The sequence below is a fragment of the Bombina bombina genome, chromosome 6 (genome assembly GCF_027579735.1).
Source record: "Bombina bombina isolate aBomBom1 chromosome 6, aBomBom1.pri, whole genome shotgun sequence".
NCBI classification, from domain to species: Eukaryota; Metazoa; Chordata; class Amphibia; order Anura; family Bombinatoridae; genus Bombina; species Bombina bombina.
In genome coordinates this window covers 809,477,850-809,500,018 of record NC_069504.1, presented here as the reverse complement: position 1 = coordinate 809,500,018, position 22,169 = coordinate 809,477,850, and the positions used below count along the sequence as shown (strand labels likewise).

At 42.2% G+C, this 22,169-nt stretch overlaps 1 protein-coding gene across 3 annotated transcripts in view; it reads left to right on the top strand.

Moving 5' to 3' along the window:
• The window catches only part of SLC20A1 (solute carrier family 20 member 1), a 67,155-nt gene extending 45,204 nt beyond the window's left edge, over positions 1–21,951 (top strand). For all 3 annotated transcript variants that reach the window (XM_053718152.1, XM_053718151.1, XM_053718153.1), the window contains exons 7-11: positions 8,818–9,099; positions 18,593–19,157; positions 19,333–19,518; positions 19,721–19,805; positions 20,383–21,951. In XM_053718152.1, coding sequence (XP_053574127.1) covers positions 8,818–9,099; positions 18,593–19,157; positions 19,333–19,518; positions 19,721–19,805; positions 20,383–20,544 — 1,280 coding nt within the window. In that variant the 3' untranslated portion in view covers positions 20,545–21,951. The remainder of the gene's footprint in view (positions 1–8,817; positions 9,100–18,592; positions 19,158–19,332; positions 19,519–19,720; positions 19,806–20,382) is intronic.
• Positions 21,952–22,169: the final 218 nt, after the last annotated feature.

Sequence of the window (22,169 nt, the reverse complement as noted above, 5' to 3'; positions counted from 1 at the left end):
TCCTCTTCCTTCCATAGCTCAGTGCATGGAAGTGATCGGGTTGATGGTAGCGGCAATGGACATAGTTCCTTTTGCGCGCATTCATCTAAGACCATTACAACTGTGCATGCTCAGTCAGTGGAATGGGGATTATACAGACTTGTCTCCGAAGATACAAGTAACTCAGAGGACCAGAGAATCACTCCGTTGGTGGCTGTCCCTGGACAACCTGTCACAAGGGATGACATTCCGCAGACCAGAGTGGGTCATTGTCACGACCGACGCCAGTCTGATGGGCTGGGGCGCGGTCTGGGGATCCCTGAAAGCTCAGGGTCTTTGGTCTCGCGAAGAATCTCTTCTACCGATAAATATTCTGGAACTGAGAGCGATATTCAATGCTCTCAAGGCTTGGCCTCAGCTAGCGAGGGCCAAGTTCATACGGTTTCAATCAGACAACATGACAACTGTTGCGTACATCAACCATCAGGGGGGAACAAGGAGTTCCCTAGCGATGGAAGAAGTGACCAAAATCATTCTATGGGCGGAGTCTCACTCCTGCCACCTGTCCGCTATCCACATCCCAGGAGTGGAAAATTGGGAAGCGGATTTTCTGAGTCGTCAGACATTGCATCCGGGGGAGTGGGAACTCCATCCGGAAATCTTTGCCCAAGTCACTCAGCTGTGGGGCATTCCAGACTTGGATCTGATGGCCTCTCGTCAGAACTTCAAAGTTCCTTGCTACGGGTCCAGATCCAGGGATCCCAAGGCGGCTCTAGTGGATGCACTAGTAGCACCTTGGACCTTCAAACTAGCTTATGTGTTCCCGCCGTTTCCTCTCATCCCCAGGCTGGTAGCCAGGATCAATCAGGAGAGGGCGTCGGTGATCTTGATAGCTCCTGCGTGGCCACGCAGAACTTGGTATGCAGATCTGGTGAATATGTCATCGGCTCCACCTTGGAAGCTACCTTTGAGACGAGACCTTCTTGTTCAGGGTCCGTTCGAACATCCGAACCTGGTTTCACTCCAGCTGACTGCTTGGAGATTGAACGCTTGATCTTATCGAAGCGAGGGTTCTCAGATTCTGTTATCGATACTCTTGTTCAGGCCAGAAAGCCTGTAACTAGAAAGATTTACCACAAAATTTGGAAAAAATATATCTGTTGGTGTGAATCTAAAGGATTCCCTTGGGACAAGGTTAAGATTCCTAAGATTCTATCCTTCCTTCAAGAAGGATTGGAAAAAGGATTATCTGCAAGTTCCCTGAAGGGACAGATTTCTGCCTTGTCTGTGTTACTTCACAAAAAGCTGGCAGCTGTGCCAGATGTTCAAGCCTTTGTTCAGGCTCTGGTTAGAATTAAGCCTGTTTACAAACCTTTGACTCCTCCTTGGAGTCTCAATTTAGTTCTTTCAGTTCTTCAGGGGGTTCCGTTTGAACCCTTACATTCCGTTGATATTAAGTTATTATCTTGGAAAGTTTTGTTTTTAGTTGCAATTTCTTCTGCTAGAAGAGTTTCAGAATTATCTGCTCTGCAGTGTTCTCCTCCTTATCTGGTGTTCCATGCAGATAAGGTGGTTTTACGTACTAAACCTGGTTTTCTTCCAAAAGTTGTTTCTAACAAAAACATTAACCAGGAGATTATCGTACCTTCTCTGTGTCCGAAACCAGTTTCAAAGAAGGAACGTTTGTTGCACAATTTGGATGTTCGCGCTCTAAAATTCTATTTAGAAGCTACAAAGGATTTTAGACAAACATCTTCCTTGTTTGTTGTTTATTCCGGTAAAAGGAGAGGTCAAAAAGCAACTTCTACCTCTCTCTCTTTTTGGATTAAAAGCATCATCAGATTGGCTTACGAGACTGCCGGACGGCAGCCTCCCGAAAGAATCACAGCTCATTCCACTAGGGCTGTGGCTTCCACATGGGCCTTCAAGAACGAGGCTTCTGTTGATCAGATATGTAGGGCAGCAACTTGGTCTTCACTGCACACTTTTACCAAATTTTACAAGTTTGATACTTTTGCTTCTTCTGAGGCTATTTTTGGGAGAAAGGTTTTGCAAACCGTGGTGCCTTCCATTTAGGTGACCTGATTTGTTCCCTCCCTTCATCCGTGTCCTAAAGCTTTGGTATTGGTTCCCACAAGTAAGGATGACGCCGTGGACCGGACACACCTATGTTGGAGAAAACAGAATTTATGTTTACCTGATAAATTACTTTCTCCAACGGTGTGTCCGGTCCACGGCCCGCCCTGGTTTTTTTTTAATCAGGTCTGATAATTTATTTTCTTTAACTACAGTCACCACGGTACCATATGGTTTCTCCTATGCAAATATTCCTCCTTAACGTCGGTCGAATGACTGGGGTAGGCGGAGCCTAGGAGGGATCATGTGACCAGCTTTGCTGGGCTCTTTGCCATTTCCTGTTGGGGAAGAGAATATCCCACAAGTAAGGATGACGCCGTGGACCGGACACACCGTTGGAGAAAGTAATTTATCAGGTAAACATAAATTCTGTTTTTTCACTGTTATTTCAAATTTTGACAACATTTGTGTTTCTTAAAGGTGCAGTAACCTTTTTTATATTGCTTGTAAACTTGTTTAAAGTGTTTTCCAAGCTTGCTAGTCTCATTGCTAGTCTGTTTAAACATGTCTGACACAGAGGAAACTACTTGTTCATTATGTTTGAAAGCCATGGTGGAGCCCCATAGGAGAATGTGTACTAAATGTTTTGATTTCACCTTAAACAGTAAAGATCAGTCTTTATCTATAAAAGAATTATCACCAGAAGATTCTGACGAGGGGGAAGTTATGCCGACTAACACTCCCCACGTGTCAGACCCTTCGCCTCCCGCTCAGGGGATGCACGCTAATATGGCGCCAATTACATCAGGGACGCCCATAGCGATTACCTTGCAGGACATGGCTGCAATCATGAATAATACCCTGTAAGAGGTATTATCTAGGTTGCCTGAATTAAGAGGCAAGCGCGATTGCTCTGGGGTTAGGAGAAATACAGAGCGCGCAGATGCTGTAAGGGCCATGTCTGATACTGCGTCACAATATGCAGATCATGAGGACGGAGAGCTTCAGTCTGTGGGTGACATGTCTGATTCGGGGAAACCTGATTCAGAGATTTTAAATTTAAGCTTGAGAACCTCCGTGTGTTGCTTGGGCAGGTATTAGCTGCTCTGAATGACTGTAACACAGTTGCAGTACCAGAGAAATTGTGTAGGCTGGATAAATACTATGCGGTACCGGTGTATACTGATGTTTTTCCTATACCTAAAAGGCTTACAGAAATTATTAGCAAGGAGTGGGATAGACCGGGGGTGCCTTTTTTTCCCCACCTCCTATATTTAGAAAAATGTTTCCAATAGATGCCACTACACGGGACTTATGGCAGACGGTCCCTAAGGTGGAGGGAGCAGTTTCTACTTTAGCAAAGCGTACTACTATCCCGGTTGAGGACAGTTGTGCTTTTTCAGATCCAATGGATAAAAAATTGGAGGGTTACCTTAAGAAAATGTTTATTCAACAAGGTTTTATTTTACAGCCCCTTGCATGCATTGCGCCTGTCACGGCCGCGGCGGCGTTCTGGTTTGAGGCCCTGGAAGAGGCCATCCATACAGCTCCATTGACTGAAATTATTGACAAGCTTAGAACACTTAAGCTAGCTAACTCATTTGTTTCTGATGCCATTGTTCATTTGACTAAACTAAAGGCTAAGAATTCCGGATTCGCCATCCAAGTGCGTAGGGCGCTATGGCTTAAATCCTGGTCAGCTGACGTGACTTCGAAGTCTAAATTACTCAACATTCCTTTCAAGGGGCGACCTTATTCGGGCCTGGTTTGAAGGAAATTATTGCTGACATTACTGGAGGTAAGGGTCACACCCTTCCTCGGGACAGGGCCAAAGCAAAGGCCAAACAGTCTAATTTTCGTGCTTTTCGAAATTTCAAGGCAGGTGCAGCATCAACTTCCTCCGCTTCAAAACAAGAGGGAACTTTTGCTCAATCTAAGCAGGCCTGGAAACCTAACCAGTCCTGGAACAAAGGCAAGCAGGCCAGAAAGCCTGCTGCTGCCTCTAAGACAGCATGAAGGAACGGCCCCCTATCCAGCGACGGATCTAGTAGGGGGCAGACTTTCTCTCTTCGCCCAGGCGTGGGCAAGAGATGTTCAGGATCCCTGGGCGTTGGCGATCATATCTCAGGGATATCTTCTGGACTTCAAAGCTTCCCCTCCACAAGGGAGATTTCATCTTTCAAGGCTATCTGCAAATCAGATAAAGAAAGAGGCATTCCTACGCTGTGTGCAAGACCTCCTAGTTATGGGAGTGATCCATCCAGTTCCGCGGACGGAACAAGGAAAGGGTTTTTATTCAAATCTGTTTGTGGTTCCCAAAAAAAAGGGAACCTTCAGACCAATTTTGGATCTAAAGATCTTTAACAAATTCCTCAGAGTTCCATCTTTCAAAATGGAAACTATTCGGACCATCCTACCCATGATCCAAGAAGGTCAGTACATGACCACAGTGGACTTAAAGGATGCCTACCTTCACATACCGATTCACAAAGATCATCATCGGTTTCTAAGGTTTGCCTTGCTAGACAGGCATTACCAATTTGTAGCTCTTCCCTTCGGGTTGGCTACAGCCCTGAGAATCTTGACAAAGGTTCTGGGCTCACTTCTGGCGGTTCTAAGACCGCGAGGCATAGCGGTGGCTCCGTATCTAGACGACATCCTGATACAGGCGTCAAGGATAAAGGCTCTGAAGCTAGCTAATGCTTTTATTACGGACGCTTCACTTCAAATTATTAAACTGGGAGCTAAGAGCTTGGGTTTCTTTGTCCTAGCCCACAGAGCCTTATGGTTAAAACTTTGGTCTGCGGACGTGTCGTCTAAGCTTTTAGCGATTCCTTACAAGGGGAAGACCCTGTTTGGACCTGTCCTGTCAGAAATTATTTCTGATATCACGGGAGGTAAGAGTCATCTACTCCCTAAGGATAAGAGAAACAAACAAAAGAGACAACAGAGTAATTTTCGTTCCTTTCGAAATTTCAAGGGAAATTTTTCCTCTTCCTCCTCTAAGCAGGAACAATCTAAGCCTACTTGGAAACCCAACCAGTCTTGGAACAAGGGTAAACCATCCAAGAACCTGGCTATTGAATCCAAAATAGCATGAAGGGCATGCCCCCGATCTGGATCTGGTAGGGGGCAGACTTTCCTTCGTTCAGGCTTGGGTTCGGGACGTACAGGATCCCTGGGCGATAGAAAGTCTCTCAGGGATACAAATTGGAGTTCAAAAGTTTTCCTCCCAGAGGCAGGTTTCTGCTTTAAAGATTACCTGCAGACCAGACAAAAGGAGAGGTGTTCTTACATTGTGTAAAAGACCTCTCCGCCTTGGGAGTGATTGTTCCCGTTCCAGTCCAGCAACCGGGTCAGGGGTTTTTATTCCTATCTGTGGTTCCCAAAAAAGAGGGAACCTTCAGACCAATTTTAGACTTAGTCTAAACAAATTTCTCAGGATTCGTTCCATTCTTCCTTTAATCCAGGAGGGTCAATTCATGACAACTGGTTTTAAAGGACGCGTACCTACATGTCCCTGTTCACAGGACTCATCACAAGTACCTAAGGTTTGCCTTCCTAGACAAACACTTCCAGTTCGTGGCTCTTCCTTTTGGCCTGGCCACGGCTCCCAGAATCTTCACAAAGGTTCTGGGGTCTCTGTTGGCGGTACTTCGGTCACGGGGCATTGGGGTGGTGCCTTATCTGGATGATATTCTAGTCCAGGCGCCATCTTTTCAGCAAGCAAGATCCCACACCGACATAGTGTTGCCTTTCTTGAGAGCTCATGGGTGGAAGGTAAATTTTGGAAAGAGTCCCCTAGTTCCAGACACGAGTCACTTTCTTGGGAACCATAATAAACTTTGTCTATGAAGGTTTTTTTGACAGAAGTCAGGAAATCTAAGATTATCGATACTAGTCTAGTCCTTCAGTCCACTCCACGGCCGTTAGTGGCTCAGTGTATGGAGTTAATTGGGCTGATGGTTGCGGCAATGGACATCATCCCGTTTGCTCGTTTCCATTTCAGGCCTCTGCAGTTAAGCATGCTCAGGCAATGGTACGGGGAATATGCAGACTTGTCTCCTGCTTCAGAGTTATTCGATGAGACAAGGGACTCTCTTCAACGGTGTTTGTATCTGGATTATCTCTCCCAGGGAACTTGCTTTCGCAGACCATCTTGGGTGATTGTGACGACAGACGCATGCCTTCTGGGGTGGGGAGCAGTCTGGGGCTCTCAAGGCAGAGCTGATAGATGCTCTGGCGCGGTCCCTTGGGCATTCAGTCTAGCATACCTATTTCCTCAGTTTGCGCTCCTTCCTCGGGTAATTGCTCGAATCAAACAGAAGAGGGCTTCAGTGATCCTCATAGCTTCGGCTTGGCCTCGCGGGATTTGGTATGTGGATCTGGTGGAAATGGCATCTCTGCCACCGTGGAGACTTCCGTTGAGGATGGACTTTCTGATTCAGGGGCCCTTCCTTCATACAAATCTAGTTTCTCTGAAGCTGACTGCTTTGAGATTGAACTCTTAATTTTATCCAAGCAGGGATTTTCTGATTCGGTTATAGACCATGATTCAGGCTTGTAAGCTTGTCTTTTCTCCAAGAGGGTTTGGAGAAGGGTTTATCGATGAGTTCCCTAAAGGGTCAAATCTCGGCTTTATCCATTTTGTTACACAAACGTCTGACGGATGTCCCAGATGTTTAATCTTTTTGTCAGGCCTTGGTCAGGATCAGGCCTGTGTTCAAACCAGTTACTCCTCCATGGATTTAGTTCTCAAAGTTCTTCAAGGGGCTCCATTTGAGCCTATGCATTCCCTAGATATTAAAGGATCAGTAAACATAGAAGATTTGCATAATCAACAAATGCAAGATAACAAGACAATACAATAGCATTTACTCTGAATTTCAAATGAGTAGTAGATTCTTTTCTAACACATTTCAAAGTTATGTATATTTCCACTACCCCTGTACCATGTGATAGCAATCAGCCAATCACAAATGCATATACGTATAGTCTGAGTTCTTGCACATGCTCAGTAGGAGCTGGTGACTCAAAAGTGTAAATATAAAAGACTGCTTTTTTTTTTTTTTTTTTTTTTTTTTTTTTAATGGAATTAAATTGGAAAGTTGTTTAAAATTACATGCTGTATCTGAATCATGAAAATTTTAATAAAACCTGAGTGTCCCTTTAAGAAGTTATCTTGGAAAGTTTTATTTCTTGTTGCTATTTCCTCAGCTTGTAGAGTGTCAAAGCTCTCGGCATTGCAGTGCGATTCTCCTTAACTTTTCCATTCAGATAAGGTAGTTTTTACGTACTAAACTAAGATTTCTTCCTAAGGTTGTTTGATAGGATCATTTATCAGGAGACTGTTGTTCCTCCTTTGTGTCCTAATCCTTCTCAGAAAGAACGTCTTCTGCACAATTTAGACGTGGTCCGTGCTTTGAAGTCTTACTTACAGGCGACTAAGGACTTTCGTCAGTCTTCCTTGTTTGTGATTTTCTCAGGAAAACTTAAGGGACAGAAAGCTACGGCTACTTTCTTTTTGGCTGAAGAGTATCATCAGTTTTGCATATGAGACTGCTGGACAGCAGCCTCCCGAGAGGGGTAATTATTGCTCATTCTACAAGGGCTGTTGCTCCTCATGGGCATTCAAAAATGAAGCTTCTGTGGAACAGATTTGCAAGGCTGCAACTTGGTCCTCTTTTTCCCACTTTTTCAAAGTTCTACAAATTTGACACTTGCCTCGGTTGAGGCCTCTTTTGGGATAGAGGTTCTTCAAGCAGTGGTGCCTTCCATTTAGGTTCCCTGTCTTGTCCCTCCCGTATCATCTGTGTACTCTAGCTTGGGTATTGAATCCCATTACTAATTAAGATGATCTGTGGACTCATCGTGTCATAAAAAATAAAATTTATGCTTACCTGATAAATGTATTTCTTTTTTGACACGATGAGTCCACGGCCCTCCCTGTTCTTGTAAGACAGGTTGTGGGTTATTGTAAACTTCAGACACCTCTGCACCTTGGTTTTTCCTTTCTTTCCTTAAAGGGACAGTCTACCATAGAATTGTTATTGTTTTAAAAGATAGATAATCCCTTTATTACCTATTCCCCAGTTTTGCATAACCAACAGTTATATTAATATACTTTTTACCTCTGTGATTACCTTGTATCTAGGAACCTTCTTCCAGCCCCCTGATCACATGACTGACTGTTTATTATCTATTGTCTTAAATTTAGCATTGTATCGTAAATAAACCCCCTGTGCCTGAACACAGTGTTATCTATATGGCCCTCGTGTACTTTCTGTCTTTGTGTTGAAAAAGATTTAAAAAGCCTGTGATAAGAGGCAGCCCTCAAAGGCTTAGAAATTAGCATATGAGTCTGCCTAGGTTTAGTTTAAACTAAGAATACCAAGAGAAAAAAGCAAATTTGATGATAAAAGTAAATTGGAAAGCTGATTAAAATTAAGTCCTATCTGAATGAAAGTTTAATTTATACTAGACTGTCCCTTTAACTTCGGTCGAATGACTGGAGTGGGAGGGAAGGGAGGAGCTATTTAACAGCTCTGCTGTGATGCTCTTTGCCTCCTGCTGACCAGGAGGTGAATATCCCATTAGTAATTAAAATGATCCATGGACTCATCGTGTCAAAAAATAAATAAATTTATCAGGTATGCAAAAATAGCTGGTTTTTTTTTATTTTTTAAAGCTGATTTGGTGTTAACATTTTTTGTAAAAACCTATGTGCTTTTAATTATAATTCCTATCCTTTCAAATACACAGGGAAGAAAAAAGCTAGTCCTTCTGAATCCCCCCTCATGGAAGAGAAAAGCAGTGAACTTCGTTGCTCCATCTTGAAACCTGACCTAGATGATGTCAAGCTTCCCATGGATGGAGGCATATTCCCAGAGATGAAGATACCCATCCAAGATGTGGTATCCGTGTCGGTACCACCAAGACCAGTAGAAGAGCGGAGCGTGACTTTCAAGATGGGAGACTGTGATGATATCCCTGAAAGGGAGAAATCTCGGAGTATGGAGACCAACATTGATCAGTCTATGAATGGTGAGTACAACCATTTAAAGGGACAGAAAGTGAAAGTGATGCAGCATAACTGTAAAAAGCCAACAGGAAAATATCACCTCAACATCTGTGGGGTAAAATATATCTCTTCCTTAGTATGAGGAGAGTCTACGGCATCATTCCTTACTGTTGGGAAATACTGAACCTGGCCACCAGGAGGAGGCAAAGACACCCCAGCCAAAGGCTTAAATACTCCCCCCTACTTCCCTCATATCCCAGTCATACTTTGCCTTTCGTCACAGAAGGTTGGCAGAGAAGTGTCAGAAGATTCGGAGTAGTTCCTAATGAAGGGCATCTACCCTTCGAAATGGTACTGGAGTTTTAAGTAGTCTTGTCAGCCTCTCAGTGAGAGCATTGACAAATGTTAGTCTGGAGATGCAGGGAGAGTATTTCTGCGAACGCATCTAGCCATGTATTAACAGTTCCTAAGCAATCTGTGTTGACGAGTTTCACTGCCTGCTTCCATCACTCAAGTCCATGTCAGGAGCGATGCTACAAGACTGTCAAACTTGAGAGGCTGTTTTTCTGTTTCACGACATAGATTCCGATAAGATCGTTTAATTTTAAAAAATTTTTTTTTTTACACATATAACACAAGACGACGGGGTCACAGTGTGGCTCCTTTTATCTTTATGGAATCAAGGGTTAATATCTCCGGAGGGGGATTATTGAACAGTGGGGATTAATCACATAAGTTTATTTGATTATACTACAACATTTGTGAGATGGTAGGCTCAGGCAGATGTTGTAATGTACAGGGTTTTTACTTTCGTTTTGGGATCTGCGCAGTCTGAAAGGCTTGGTGCGCTTTATTACTATTATTGCAGGGGCCGGTTTACCGGAGAAGTGGTTTCTCTGTTTTGGCCTGGGTCATAGGAGGTGGTGAGTGCCCCAGCTATTGGGGGTATGAAGGTGCTGTTTTTTCTTATTAATCAGTAGTCTGCTTTGTAATACCTGTCTATATTGTGAGGAGGCCGCGGTTTACCCGCCCGCTCAATTATGTTCCACATGCCTTGATAAAGTAATCATGTCAAAGAATGATACCTCTGAGGAGTCTCCGACCCGTGAGGTGCGCACCCTACAGTAATTTCCTAATACACATGCAGCTTCACTTAGCACTCCTAATCCTCCATCTGGAGGGGGCCTTTTACCGCCAGACTTTACTGAGCAGTTACAAACTGCAGTGTCTGTGGCCTTCTAGTGCTTTACCTCGCCCTGCTAAGCGAAAGGTCAAATATTGCTATCCTTTCCAGGGGTCATCAACTAGTTTATTGGATTTACCTGATTCAAGATTATCCGATGATAAAGGCGCCTCTGATACTTCAGAGGTCACTCTTTCTGGTTCGCAATCTGCTGCCTCTAAACCTTCCCTTCAGCTGTGGAGGAACCGGACTTTAGATTTAGGATTGAACATTTACGAATGGGAAAAAATTGGTTCTTTTCCCCTTGTTCCTTTAAGAAATTGGTCCGGACTCTCAATTGGAGTTGTGGGGTTCCATCCCCAAGGTGGATGGCACTATCTCCACGCTTGCTAAATGCACTACTATCCCGCTTGATAGGTCGTCGTTTAAAGAGCCCATGGATAAGAAGATAGAAACTCTTAAGATGTTTTAACATACAGGATATTTGTTTCAACCGGCAGCAGCTGTTGCTTGAGCGGCTACCTACTGGTGTGACGCCTTATCTGAGTTTATCAAGGTGAAGGGTCCCCTCGACGTGATCAGGAAAGAATTAAGGCCTTAAGAGTGGCTAATTCTTTTATTTGTGATGCTAATATGCAAATTTTTTGCCTGAATGCTAAGGCTTCAGGTTTTTCTTTTCAAGCCTGTAGGGCACCCTTACTGAAGTCCTGGTCTGCGGACATGACTTAGAAGTCCAGACTTCTTTCCCTCCCCTTTTAAGTGAAAGATTTAATTTTGTCCAGGCCTGGACTCTATCTACACGGTTACTGGAGGCAAGGGTGCCTTTTTACCACAAGATAAAAACAAGCCTAAGGGACAAGGTCCTAGTTTTTCGTTCTGATAAATCCCAATGTCAGCAGCCCTCTGAAAAGCCTGAGCAATCCAAGGGTACTTGGAAACCAGCTCAGTACTGGAATAAATCCAAGCAGAGCACGAAGCCTGCCGAAACAAAGTCGGCACGAAGGGATGGCCCCCGATCCGGTTCTGTATCATATAGGGGCAGACTTGCTTTTTTTGGATGCTTAGTTTGGGTACGTGCAAGACTCATGGGTCCTGGAGGTCATCGCTCAGGGATATAAGATAGGTTTCAAGTCTCATCCTCCCCAGGGGCAGATTCCTCCTATCAAACCTGTCAGGCCATAGAAGCCTTTCTGCGGTGCGTGAGGGATCTCTCCTCCCTATGAGTCATTGTCCCGGTATCATCTTGCAGAAAGAGGTCTGGGATAATACTATTCAAACTTTTTTGTGGTCCCAAAGAAGGATGGCACTTTCCGCCCGATTCTGGACCTAAAGTGCTTTAACAAATTCCTATCTGTCCCATCGTTCAAGATGGAGATAAGGTCTATCCTTCCCTTAGTTCAGGAAGGACAGTTCATGACCACTATAGATCTGAAGGATGCTTAAATTCATGTTCCAATCCGCAAGGAACACTCCAGGTTCCTAAGGTTTGTGTTCTTGAACCAGTTCTCCCAGTTTATTGCACTTCCGTTTGGTCTAGCTACTGCTCCCAAGAGTTTACGAAGGTTCTGGGGGCTCTGCTTGCAGTGGCCAGAACCAGAAGTAATAGCAGTAGCGCCATACTGGTTCAAGCACCATCCTGTCTAGCAGAAAACCATTTGAAATCTCTTCTTTTTCTTCTTTGATCTCATGTTGGAAGATGAAGTTAGAAAAGAGTTTTCTTATTCCCAGTACCAGGGTGGAATTCCTGGGTACTATAATAGACTCCATATCCATGAGGATATTCCTTACAGACCAGAGGCGTTACAAGGTAACTTCCGCTTGTCTTGCCCTCCAGACACATATAACTGCATGTAATACACTACTATAAAGAATGATGCACAGATACTGATATAAAAATCCAGTATAAAACTGTTTAAAAACTTACTTAGAAGCTCTTAGTTTAGCTATGTTGAAAAGGTAGCTGGAAAGCCCACTGCAAGTAGCAAATAAGACACCCCCCTCCCCCTTTTGCATATGAAGAAACCCTTTACACAAACGGGAGCAAGCTGGAGTAGGTAGCTGATGGTATTCTCATAAAACTTTGGGGCTTGGTTAGGAGTCTGAAAATCAGAGCAATGTTATTTAAAAATAAGCAAAACTATACATTCTAAAAAAACAACTTTATGGGCTATATAAACCCCAAGGCAGAACATAGCGCGATCTGCGATGTCATCGCAGAAACTGCAGCATGTCTGCAAAAAGAATGGGCAGGTCCTTTGCGCAGAGAATTTTCCTAAAGTCAGTTTATTCTATTCTTTTATTTTCTGATTGGCCATTATTTAAACTGTAATCAGTAATTCCAAATCTTTAGCGACAACAGGCACGTTACTACAAACAGTTTGGTGCAATAATTAGCTGCTGCTTTGAATGATCAACGCGCTATTTGTGTTAAATTAATTTGACCCACCAGAACTAGATTTGCTTTCACAGCTCTTGGATCTGAAGTAAGTGTTGGAGCCTTTGACATCACACTGTGTTGCAAGCTTATTATGTTTGAAACTCATTGAGTCCCTTTCCTGGATCCCTGCCTTGCCCATTATCGTGCAGGAGGTGGTGGTGAGCACTAAATAGTATTTTATTGACGCTGCTGTGCTGAAGCTTCGTAGGTTTCCTAAGGAGTATGTGACAAGTGCTTCTCTTTCATCCCCAGCTTCATAATTAAGATGTTAACTATGTGCCCAGTTCCGTATAAATAAATGGGCAGCTGTCACGTTATGTATACAGTATGGTATGATTATTTGTTAAAAAGTATTTACTTCTGGTCTCTCTAAACACATTGCATTATTTTAATCTGTGAAATCTCTAGACAGCTGTATAAGATCACTGGAATATATCTAGATATATAGATCTATATCTATTATCTATATCCGAAATTTCGGCCATATTGAGTGGTAAACCAGACTAAAATTACTTTCAAGAGTGTATTTGTGTGTGCGCATTTAGAGAGAATGGTTCACATCCCCATCAACCCTGCTTTGATTGGTCGTTTCTTTTAGCTTTTTTCCGTAACAGGAGAGATGCCTGTCTGAATATCAAGGCAGAAACTGCAAAGTAAAAGAAGCGAGCAGCTGAGTGAGTTAAAGTTAGTGAGAAGAGCGAAAAAAAAAACTATTTGTGTGTGTTTAGAAACAACGGAAACTTTGTTTAGGGAGAGGACAGCAGTGATAGAGAGGGGAAGGAAAACCTAAAGTATATAAACAGAGGGCGAGGAAGAGATACAGAGATATGTGCTCTGCTAGTAAGTGCAGGCAGGGAGGGGTGTGATGTGACCTGTGACCCGCACTAGTCTGCCCCAGGAATGACCGGAATTCAGCTGAGTAGGAGCAGTCGGGCTGCAGCAGGCTGAGAACACGGTGTGTGGTTGGGGATCCCGGGGGAACTCAACACGGGAAATGAAGCCTGAATGATTTTTACTGCTGTATAAGAGCTGCTTGAGAGCCTGGCACGGGCTCCACCTAGAGGTGAAAACATGGGCCAGACCTCAATGTCCACTTTGTCTGAGCAGGCTAGCAGCTGTGAGTGTTAAACATGAAGGGCTACACATAAGGGGTCTTGTGTATATATTGCACAAGCTGAGCACATTGTCCTTTGCTTATACAAAGAGAATGTATTTGTCGGTACACAGAGCACCCTACCCTGTTATATGGATATGACAACATGCTACTTCATATACACAGGGACCGTATCCTGCCCCACGCATATATAGGGATTACATACTAATTCAAGTATATACAGGGCGTTTTGTTTAATGCACAAAACCTTATGATGGACTGGAGTTATATTGAGAGAACATGCTGCTTATGGTATGTGCAGTCAGCATTCTGTCCGGTGTTTTATTGAGAGCATATTCATTACTATAGGATAGATCACAATGCTCTAGAAAGGAGTGATTCATCTACAAAAAGCATTGCAGGTTTTAATAGTAAATTGTGTTGAAAAATCATTACGTATGTTTTTCTAAAGGAATGTGATCTGTGTATAACCAGTATTTCTGTGCAGTCTTGGACTTGCATATTGAGTTTAGTGATTCTATATAGAACTAGTATGATGTACTTTCATAGATATCTTAGGGCCCACCAGGTGAGTATATACATAATTTACTTATGACTAAACAAAGAGCTAATACCATGCCCTTAGTTAACAGAATGTATGTGTTTCTGTATGCAGAGCTAGAATGCTTTATGTACAAAATTCTTGTTTCTATGCATTTTATCTGGCTCTAAAATTCAAACTGAAACCTCGCGTTTGACACATCTTACATTTTTTTTTTTTCAGCAATTTTATTTTACAATGGTGGCTCTGTCCAGATCACCTGTCCCAAGGGATATCCTTGAGACCATCCTGGGAGATTGTGACTATGGACGCAAGTCTATCAGGATGGAGAGCTGTGTGGGAAGTATCTCGGATTCTGAAGTGGGCGGAGGCCCACAACTGCTTGCTGTCATTGATCCACATTCCAGGTGTGGACAACTGGGAAGCGGAATTTCCTCAGCAGACAATCCTTTCATCCGGGGGAATGGTCTCTCCATCCCAAGGTGTTTGCGGAGATTTGCAACAAATAGGGGACGCTGGAGATAGATCTCATGGCGTCCCGGCTCAATTCCAAGCTACCCAGATATGTGTTGCGGCTAAGGGATCCTCAAGCGGAGCTAATAAATGCATTAGCAGTGCCTTGGAGGTTCAATCTAATTTACACGAGGAAGAAGTAACTGCAGGAAAATGTAGTGTCCCACATCAAGCAGGAGCAGGCATCAGTGATACTGATTGCTCCATCATGGCCACGAAGGATGTGGTTCGGACCTGGTGGGGATGTCCTCATCTCCATGGAAGTTACATTGTTACAGGGATCTGCTGGAACAGGGTCCTTTTGTTCACCAAAATCTAGATTCTCTGAGGCTGACTGCATGGAGATTGAACGCTTAGTTCTTGCCAAGAGAGGTTTCTCTGAGAGGGTTATTGACACTCTCATTCAGGCTTGTAAGCCTGTTACTCGTTGCATCTATCATAAGGTGTGGAGAGCTTACTTATTCTGGTGTGGAGAGCGTGGTTTAGCCTGGCATAAGGTTAAGGCTCCAAGGATACTTTCTTTTTCTCCAGGAGGGTCTGGAGAAGGGCCTTTTTGCCAGTTTCCTGAGGGGACAGATTTCCTCTTTCTGTTTTGCTGCACAGGGAGCTTGCAGAGCTCCCTGATGTGCAATCTTTCATTAAGGCTCTGATTAGGATCAGACCTGTGGATCTAACGCTCCACCTTGGAGTTTGAATCTTGTTAAGTTTTTGCAACAGGCTCCGTGTGCGCCTATGCATTTGGTTGACATTAAATTGTTGTCCTGGAAGCTTCTTTTTCTATTGGCTATTGTTGGCACGCAGAGTTTCTGAAATAGCCGTCTTGCAATGTGAGCCTCCTTATCTGGTGTACCACACTGATAAGGCTATCCTACGTATCCGCTTGGGTTTTCTACCTAAGGTGGTATCTGATCCTAACATCAATCAGGAGATTGTGGTTCCGTCCTTATGTCCTAATCCTTCTTCGAAGGAACGTTTACTTCATAATCTGGATGTGGTTTGAGCTTTGAAGTTTTATCTTCAAGCTACTAATGGTAGGCAAACTTCTTCCTTGTTTGTAATCTACTCTGGGAAGCGTAAGGGTCAGAAGGCTTCTTCGACTTCCTTATCTTTTTGGTTGAGGAGTGTTATATGCTTTGTTTACGAGTCAGCGGGACTTAGACCTCAAAGGATTACGGCTCATTCTACTAGTGCAGTAGCTTCCTCTTGGGCCTTTAAGACCGATGCCTCTATAGATCAGATTTTTAAGGCAGCTACCTGGTCCTCCTTACATACTTTTTTTAAGTTTTACGTTTTTGCTTCGGGACGAAGCAGCTTTTGGGGGTGAGGTTTTACAGGCTGTGGTGCCCTCAGATTAGGGTCTGCCTTTTACCCCTCCCGTTATCATTCAGTGTCCTCTAGAGCTTGGTTATAGTTTTCCCAACAGTAAGGAATGATGTCATGGACTCTCATATTAAGAAGGAAAGCATAATTCTGCTTACCTGATAATTTCATTGCCTTCTGTATGAGTAGTCCATGGCCCCCGCCTTTATACTCCGATGGGTGGACCAAAAATAGTTTTTCTCTTCCGGCACCATTTATACCCTGATGTTTCTCCTACTGTTCCTTGTTCCCTTGGCAGAATGACTGGGATATGAGGGAAGTAGGGGGAGTATTTAAGCCTTTGGCTGGGGTGTCTTTGCCTCCTCCTGGTGGCCAGGTTCAGTATTTCCCAACCGTAAGGAATGATGCCATGGACTCTGCTCATACAGAAGGAACTGAAATGATCAGGTAAGCATAATTTGTTTTTACATAATTTCCTTAACTCACCAGAGTAAGTGCTCTGTAAAAAGTTCTTTCAGTTACTGCACAGCTGCAGGTTTAAAAAAAAAAAAAAAGAAAAAAAAGAAGAGGGAAGAACAGAACAGCAGCCAATAGGCATCAGTAGTGCTGAGGTCATGCACTGTTTTACTATACCTCATGAGATTTCATAGTAAACTTTCTTAAACTGAATAGGGAAATAACAAGTGTGCATGAAGCATGCTCCCTTGCAAGTCCCTGGACACGCATAATGATTTGCTGCTTAAAGTCCTTTACTATGGGGTGTGAATACTTAGGACATTTTAAGGTAAAATATTTTTCTTTTACATGGATATGTTCAGGGGATATTTTCTAGTAAGCTTTTTACAGCTATTCTGCATTACTTTCAAGTGTTTCAACATTTAGGTATGTCCTTTTTTAAAATTAATAGTAGGGCAGCTTGCATTAAGGGGCTCACATTTTTTTTGAAACCCCAGCTTATAGAAGTTTTACTTGTGCTTGCAACGTATAATAATTTTACTCTCCATTTTATACACACACTGCAATTGATAGTGTTTTTATTTAAAAAAAATAACTTACCTTTCTGATTGCAGTACTGTACTATGAATACAAAAGTGTTAAAATGATATACTAGAAAGTTTAGGTTGCATGTATAAACTGTATTATGACATGTAAATGTTGCCTAAATAACATAAGATCTTGTTTTTATACTTGGTCTCATCCCCTCTTTAAGCTGTCCCCTTTTCAAATACAAATATACTGAAATCCAAACCTTTTCTGGTCCCAAGCAGTTTGACTAAAGGGTACAGGTATACCCCGCACATACAGTGGGTTAGGGACCGGAGCCCCGCTGTAAAGTGAAAACCGCCTTAAAGTGAAACAGGGCAGTTTTGGCTTTCTTTTCACTTGCCCTCTGAGGAAGCGTTCGTGAAACGCGCGTCAGGGGTCCGACAGGGGCAGCTTTGTCTCTCCTGTTCTTTTTAATTTGCTTACTTTTGTTGAAAATCAGTTGATAAAGCGGTTTAACTTGTGTCCTCGAGTCCTATATTATAATGTTAAAAATTTAATGTAGCCCTCGAATTGTAAGGGCTTAGTTAATCTAAATTGATAAAGGACTGAGGATAGCTTAATAGTGGACACAGATATTTAATGGCTATAATGCAATCCACAAAGTTCAAGTGGTTTTAATTCACAGCCTTTGCTACTGTATGAGTGAGTTCCTTATTTGATTTAAATAAAAACTTTAATGTATGAATGATTTGACATTTTTAGCATTTAGTCACTTTATGAAGTAAGCAGAGTTGTAGTCCTACTACATATAAGTGGAATTACTCTCTCTTTAAACTTTGTTGTACTCTCAGTTACAACTAGTTTGTCTAGTTGTTGTTAGTCTTGTTAGGGAGTAATCCACTCCAGGTTTTGCTTTTCTGCAAATTATAAATTCAAGTACTTAGAATATCATTGTAAATAGTAAGCATATGTAAACCTGGCACCATTTTTTATAACTCTACTCCCCCCCCCCCCCCCCATTCCTTTTTTCTAAAAAATCACTTGCCAGTGTGTTTAAAAACTTAAACATGTTTTAACTAACTTATATTAGGTGTACAATAGCGCTAAGTTTAGTTTAACACTGTTAATACTGTTAATACTGTACCTGTAAAATAGTGACAATCACTGTAGTACAATCTGCCAGAGTATAGCACTGAGACACAGATTGCACTGTAATGCTGTAAACAGAGTGAACTAAGCATAATAAAATGGTGCCAGTCACTTTTCTTGCAATCTCACGAAGATTACAGCACTGTTTTGAAATCCTTGGAGGTTGAACTTCAGCTCCACAAAGCGCTGTAAAGTGAAGCGCTGTAAAGTGAGGTATACCTGTATTCTACCTATATATGTTTGTGTATTTATTTATTTTTTCTCCTTCTTAGGGCGTGTGCAGCTGCCAAATGGAAATCATGTGCAATTTAACAATACGGTCAGTAACCAGATGAACGTGAGTGGGCACTATCAGTACCACACTGTGCACAAGGATTCTGGCTTGTATAAAGATTTGCTACACAAACTGCACTTGGCAAAGGTTGGAGACTGCATGGGAGATTCCAGTGAAAAGCCACTGCGTCGCAACAACAGTTATACGTCTTATACAATGGCCATCTGTGGCATGCCTCTGGATTCTTTGCGGACACGGGAGGTGGAGGTACGGCCTGAAGAGTCAGAGAAGCTTACATGGCATGGAACAGATGGGAAGAAAAGGACCCGTATGGACAGCTATACAAGTTACTGCAATGCTGTAGCAGATGCACACCAAAGTGCTGGGGTTGATGTACAAGAGGAAGGTAGCATGGAAGGAGGAGCAGGTGAAAGTGTTAGCAACAGTTCATCTGTGGAAGAATGGAATGACCAAGATAAACCTGAAGTGTCCCTGCTTTTCCAGTTCCTGCAGATTCTTACTGCATGTTTTGGGTCTTTTGCACATGGAGGAAATGATGTTAGGTAAGTGACTTTGTTAACTTGCCCCATAGGGGTAGGAATGTATTATGAGAGAACAGTCAATATTTTAATGAGATGTGCACTTTTTACAGATAGACATTTACAATCTAAAGTTTTAACTTCCCTTGTTTATTACCCTTCATTGTACCAATAATGGTCTATTTTTTTCCTCCCACAGCAATGCCATAGGGCCACTAGTAGCACTTTGGTTGGTTTATGAGACTCGTGATGTTACTTCCAAGGCAGCCACCCCCATTTGGTTGCTGCTTTATGGAGGAGTTGGTATCTGTATTGGTTTATGGGTCTGGGGCCGCAGAGTAATTCAAACCATGGGAAAAGATCTGACTCCCATCACACCCTCCAGGTAAGTGTGGTGTTTGTTTTTGTTTTTTCCCCTGCATATTTTATTTGATCGTTTTGCTGGTCGAACCTAAACGGGATTTCTTCTTACTATAACGTTTGAGATCTTTTTGACAATGGGGAATCTGGATGACTGTAAAATGTTCATGGAACACACATTTGTCAGGCTGTTATATTAATTAATAAAATGTGCTCTTCCTCCACAGTGGCTTCAGTATTGAATTGGCATCAGCCCTCACTGTAGTGATTGCTTCCAATGTTGGGCTTCCCATCAGCACAACCCACTGCAAGGTACGGAAAGTTTTTTTTGTTTGTTTGTTTGTTTGTTCCCCCCCCCCCCCCCCCCGGCATATCTTTGATGGATTAGCGTTGGGTGGGTGAGCTTTATTTTATTATACAAATCCGTTATAAGAAAACCAAAAAAATCTGTGTACGCACATAGATTTCTTCTTGTATTTGTGCCTGTGTAGCGTATCTCAATGCAGGTTATTGGGTGGGGTTTTTACTAAAAATAGTTTGCTTTTTTTATTTGGGAATTTAGTTACATAAGTACAACTAGATACAGTGTTGTAAATGTCCTCAAAATTACTAGGCTAGTGTAGTAAGAACCTTTTACCCGTGGAGTGTACTAGTTTTATTTTTTATCAGTTAGAAAAGCTCTACTGATATGCAATGGGTTATTGTAAAGTCAAACTTTGAGACCTAGTTAAATTCTAAGACTGTCCTCCTGCTGGAAAGAATTAAACACTTTTGCCAGACTGTTTCTTGAATAATTAATTTCTACAATTACTGTTGCCATAGTTTTGCGATTTGTTCTTTTCATGCAATTGGGTACATTTTGGAATATTAACTTATTTGTATTTTGCAGGTGGGATCTGTAGTATCAGTGGGGTGGCTACGTTCTAAGAAGGCTGTAGACTGGCGCCTCTTCAGAAATATCTTCCTGGCCTGGTTTGTTACTGTGCCAATTGCAGGCCTAATAAGCGCTGGCATCATGGCTCTCTTCAAATATGCCATCTTGCCGGCTTGAGCTTCCATATACAAAGTAACCTCTCAGGATCACAATTCAAATGGACTTAGCCCATCAAAGCCGCATCTCCAGTTTTATGTGCAGGAATTATGAAAGTTAAACCACCTTTTTCCAAGCAGACATGGCGGCAAATACATGCAAAGTGACAGCTTTCTGATGGATGGAGTTAAAGATCAGTGGTTTGGGATTAAATGAAAATGCAACCTATTTGCTGTATAATTGCTTTCATGCTTCAGAACCTAAATCAACCCAATCTACCTGTGTATACATAATCGTTCCTCAGTATTATTGTCATGTTTGTATATAGAACTACTTGTCTTTGTTTAGGTGTTTTTTGTTTTTTTTTTTTCTGTAAATTTGACACCTTGTTTATATCACATGTGACTCTTCTAAAGAGGATTTTCTGCTTAAACCCAAGTGTTTAAGGATTAAACTACATATCGTTCGGTATCCACTGCCAGTGGAATTTGCAACATGCTCCCGTAGCCTACTGGTAGTAAAATGATAAATGCCCAAACACCTGCCCATCCAAAGAATTTGTTAGAAAAGTGGCAGAATGCAGTGGAAAAGGAAACGTGTTAACTAAAAATGAATACAGAATAAATACAATTATAAGATTCACGCAGAATAATATAGGGGTATGGTATTCTGTGGCTTTTAAATTTAAAGGGACAGTTTACCCCCAAAAAGTTTCCCTTTTTTTTTTTTTTTTAATTTTGTTCCCAATGATCCATCTTACCTGTTGGTGTATTAAATTGCTTAAAAGTAGCTAATTTACCCTTATTTTAGCATTTTAAATAGCTGATTTATCCTGTGGTATCATATAAATAAAGTTTCTATACTTAAGTCCAGGCTATTGACCGGTAATGTAAACACAGCCAGCAGAAGAAATTACACTCCTGGTGGAGTGTAGAAGAGAACTAAAAAAAATAATTTTCCATTGTTCTCTAAGTATTGGGCTTTGGTTTACAGACAAATATAAGAGAAGCAAGTGTGTGTACACAAAGTAATAACATGAGAATTTTACCTGCAAGCTTAACCCATTGTAATAAGCTGTGATCTCAAACCACAAAGCCAGCTATTTCATATACACAACTGAAAATGCGATTTCTCCTACATTTTATACTCTGCAGCTGGTATCACGAATCATTGGTAATTATATTAACGGAAAAACTATTTTACAGTACACTGTCCCTTTAATGCTTTCAAGGTGGCTTGAAAGTCTCCAAACCCCCCCCCCCCCCCCCCCCCCTCCTTGGGTGATGGTGCAGTTCTTGTGACATGGTAGATACAAGGCAGAACGTCACACTGCAGTTGGAATGTATTTCCTGCCTTGTGTCCATTTCATTGGTTTGTTTTGATCTTGTTAATGGTGAAACCAAAATAAACTAGCACTAATTAAACCCACTTATGTCTTGTGTTTTCACTTTAACAACTTTCTGCTGCTACATATAATGCATGAGTCTGTGTGATTTGCTTCCTCAAAATAATTGGAGCTCAATCTCCAGTTTAAAAATCCTGTTCAAGCTGTATAATTGAATTGCTGTTTCAAACACTTAAAGGGATACTGAACCCTATTTCTCCAACATAGGTGTGTCCGGTCCACGGCGTCATCCTTACTTGTG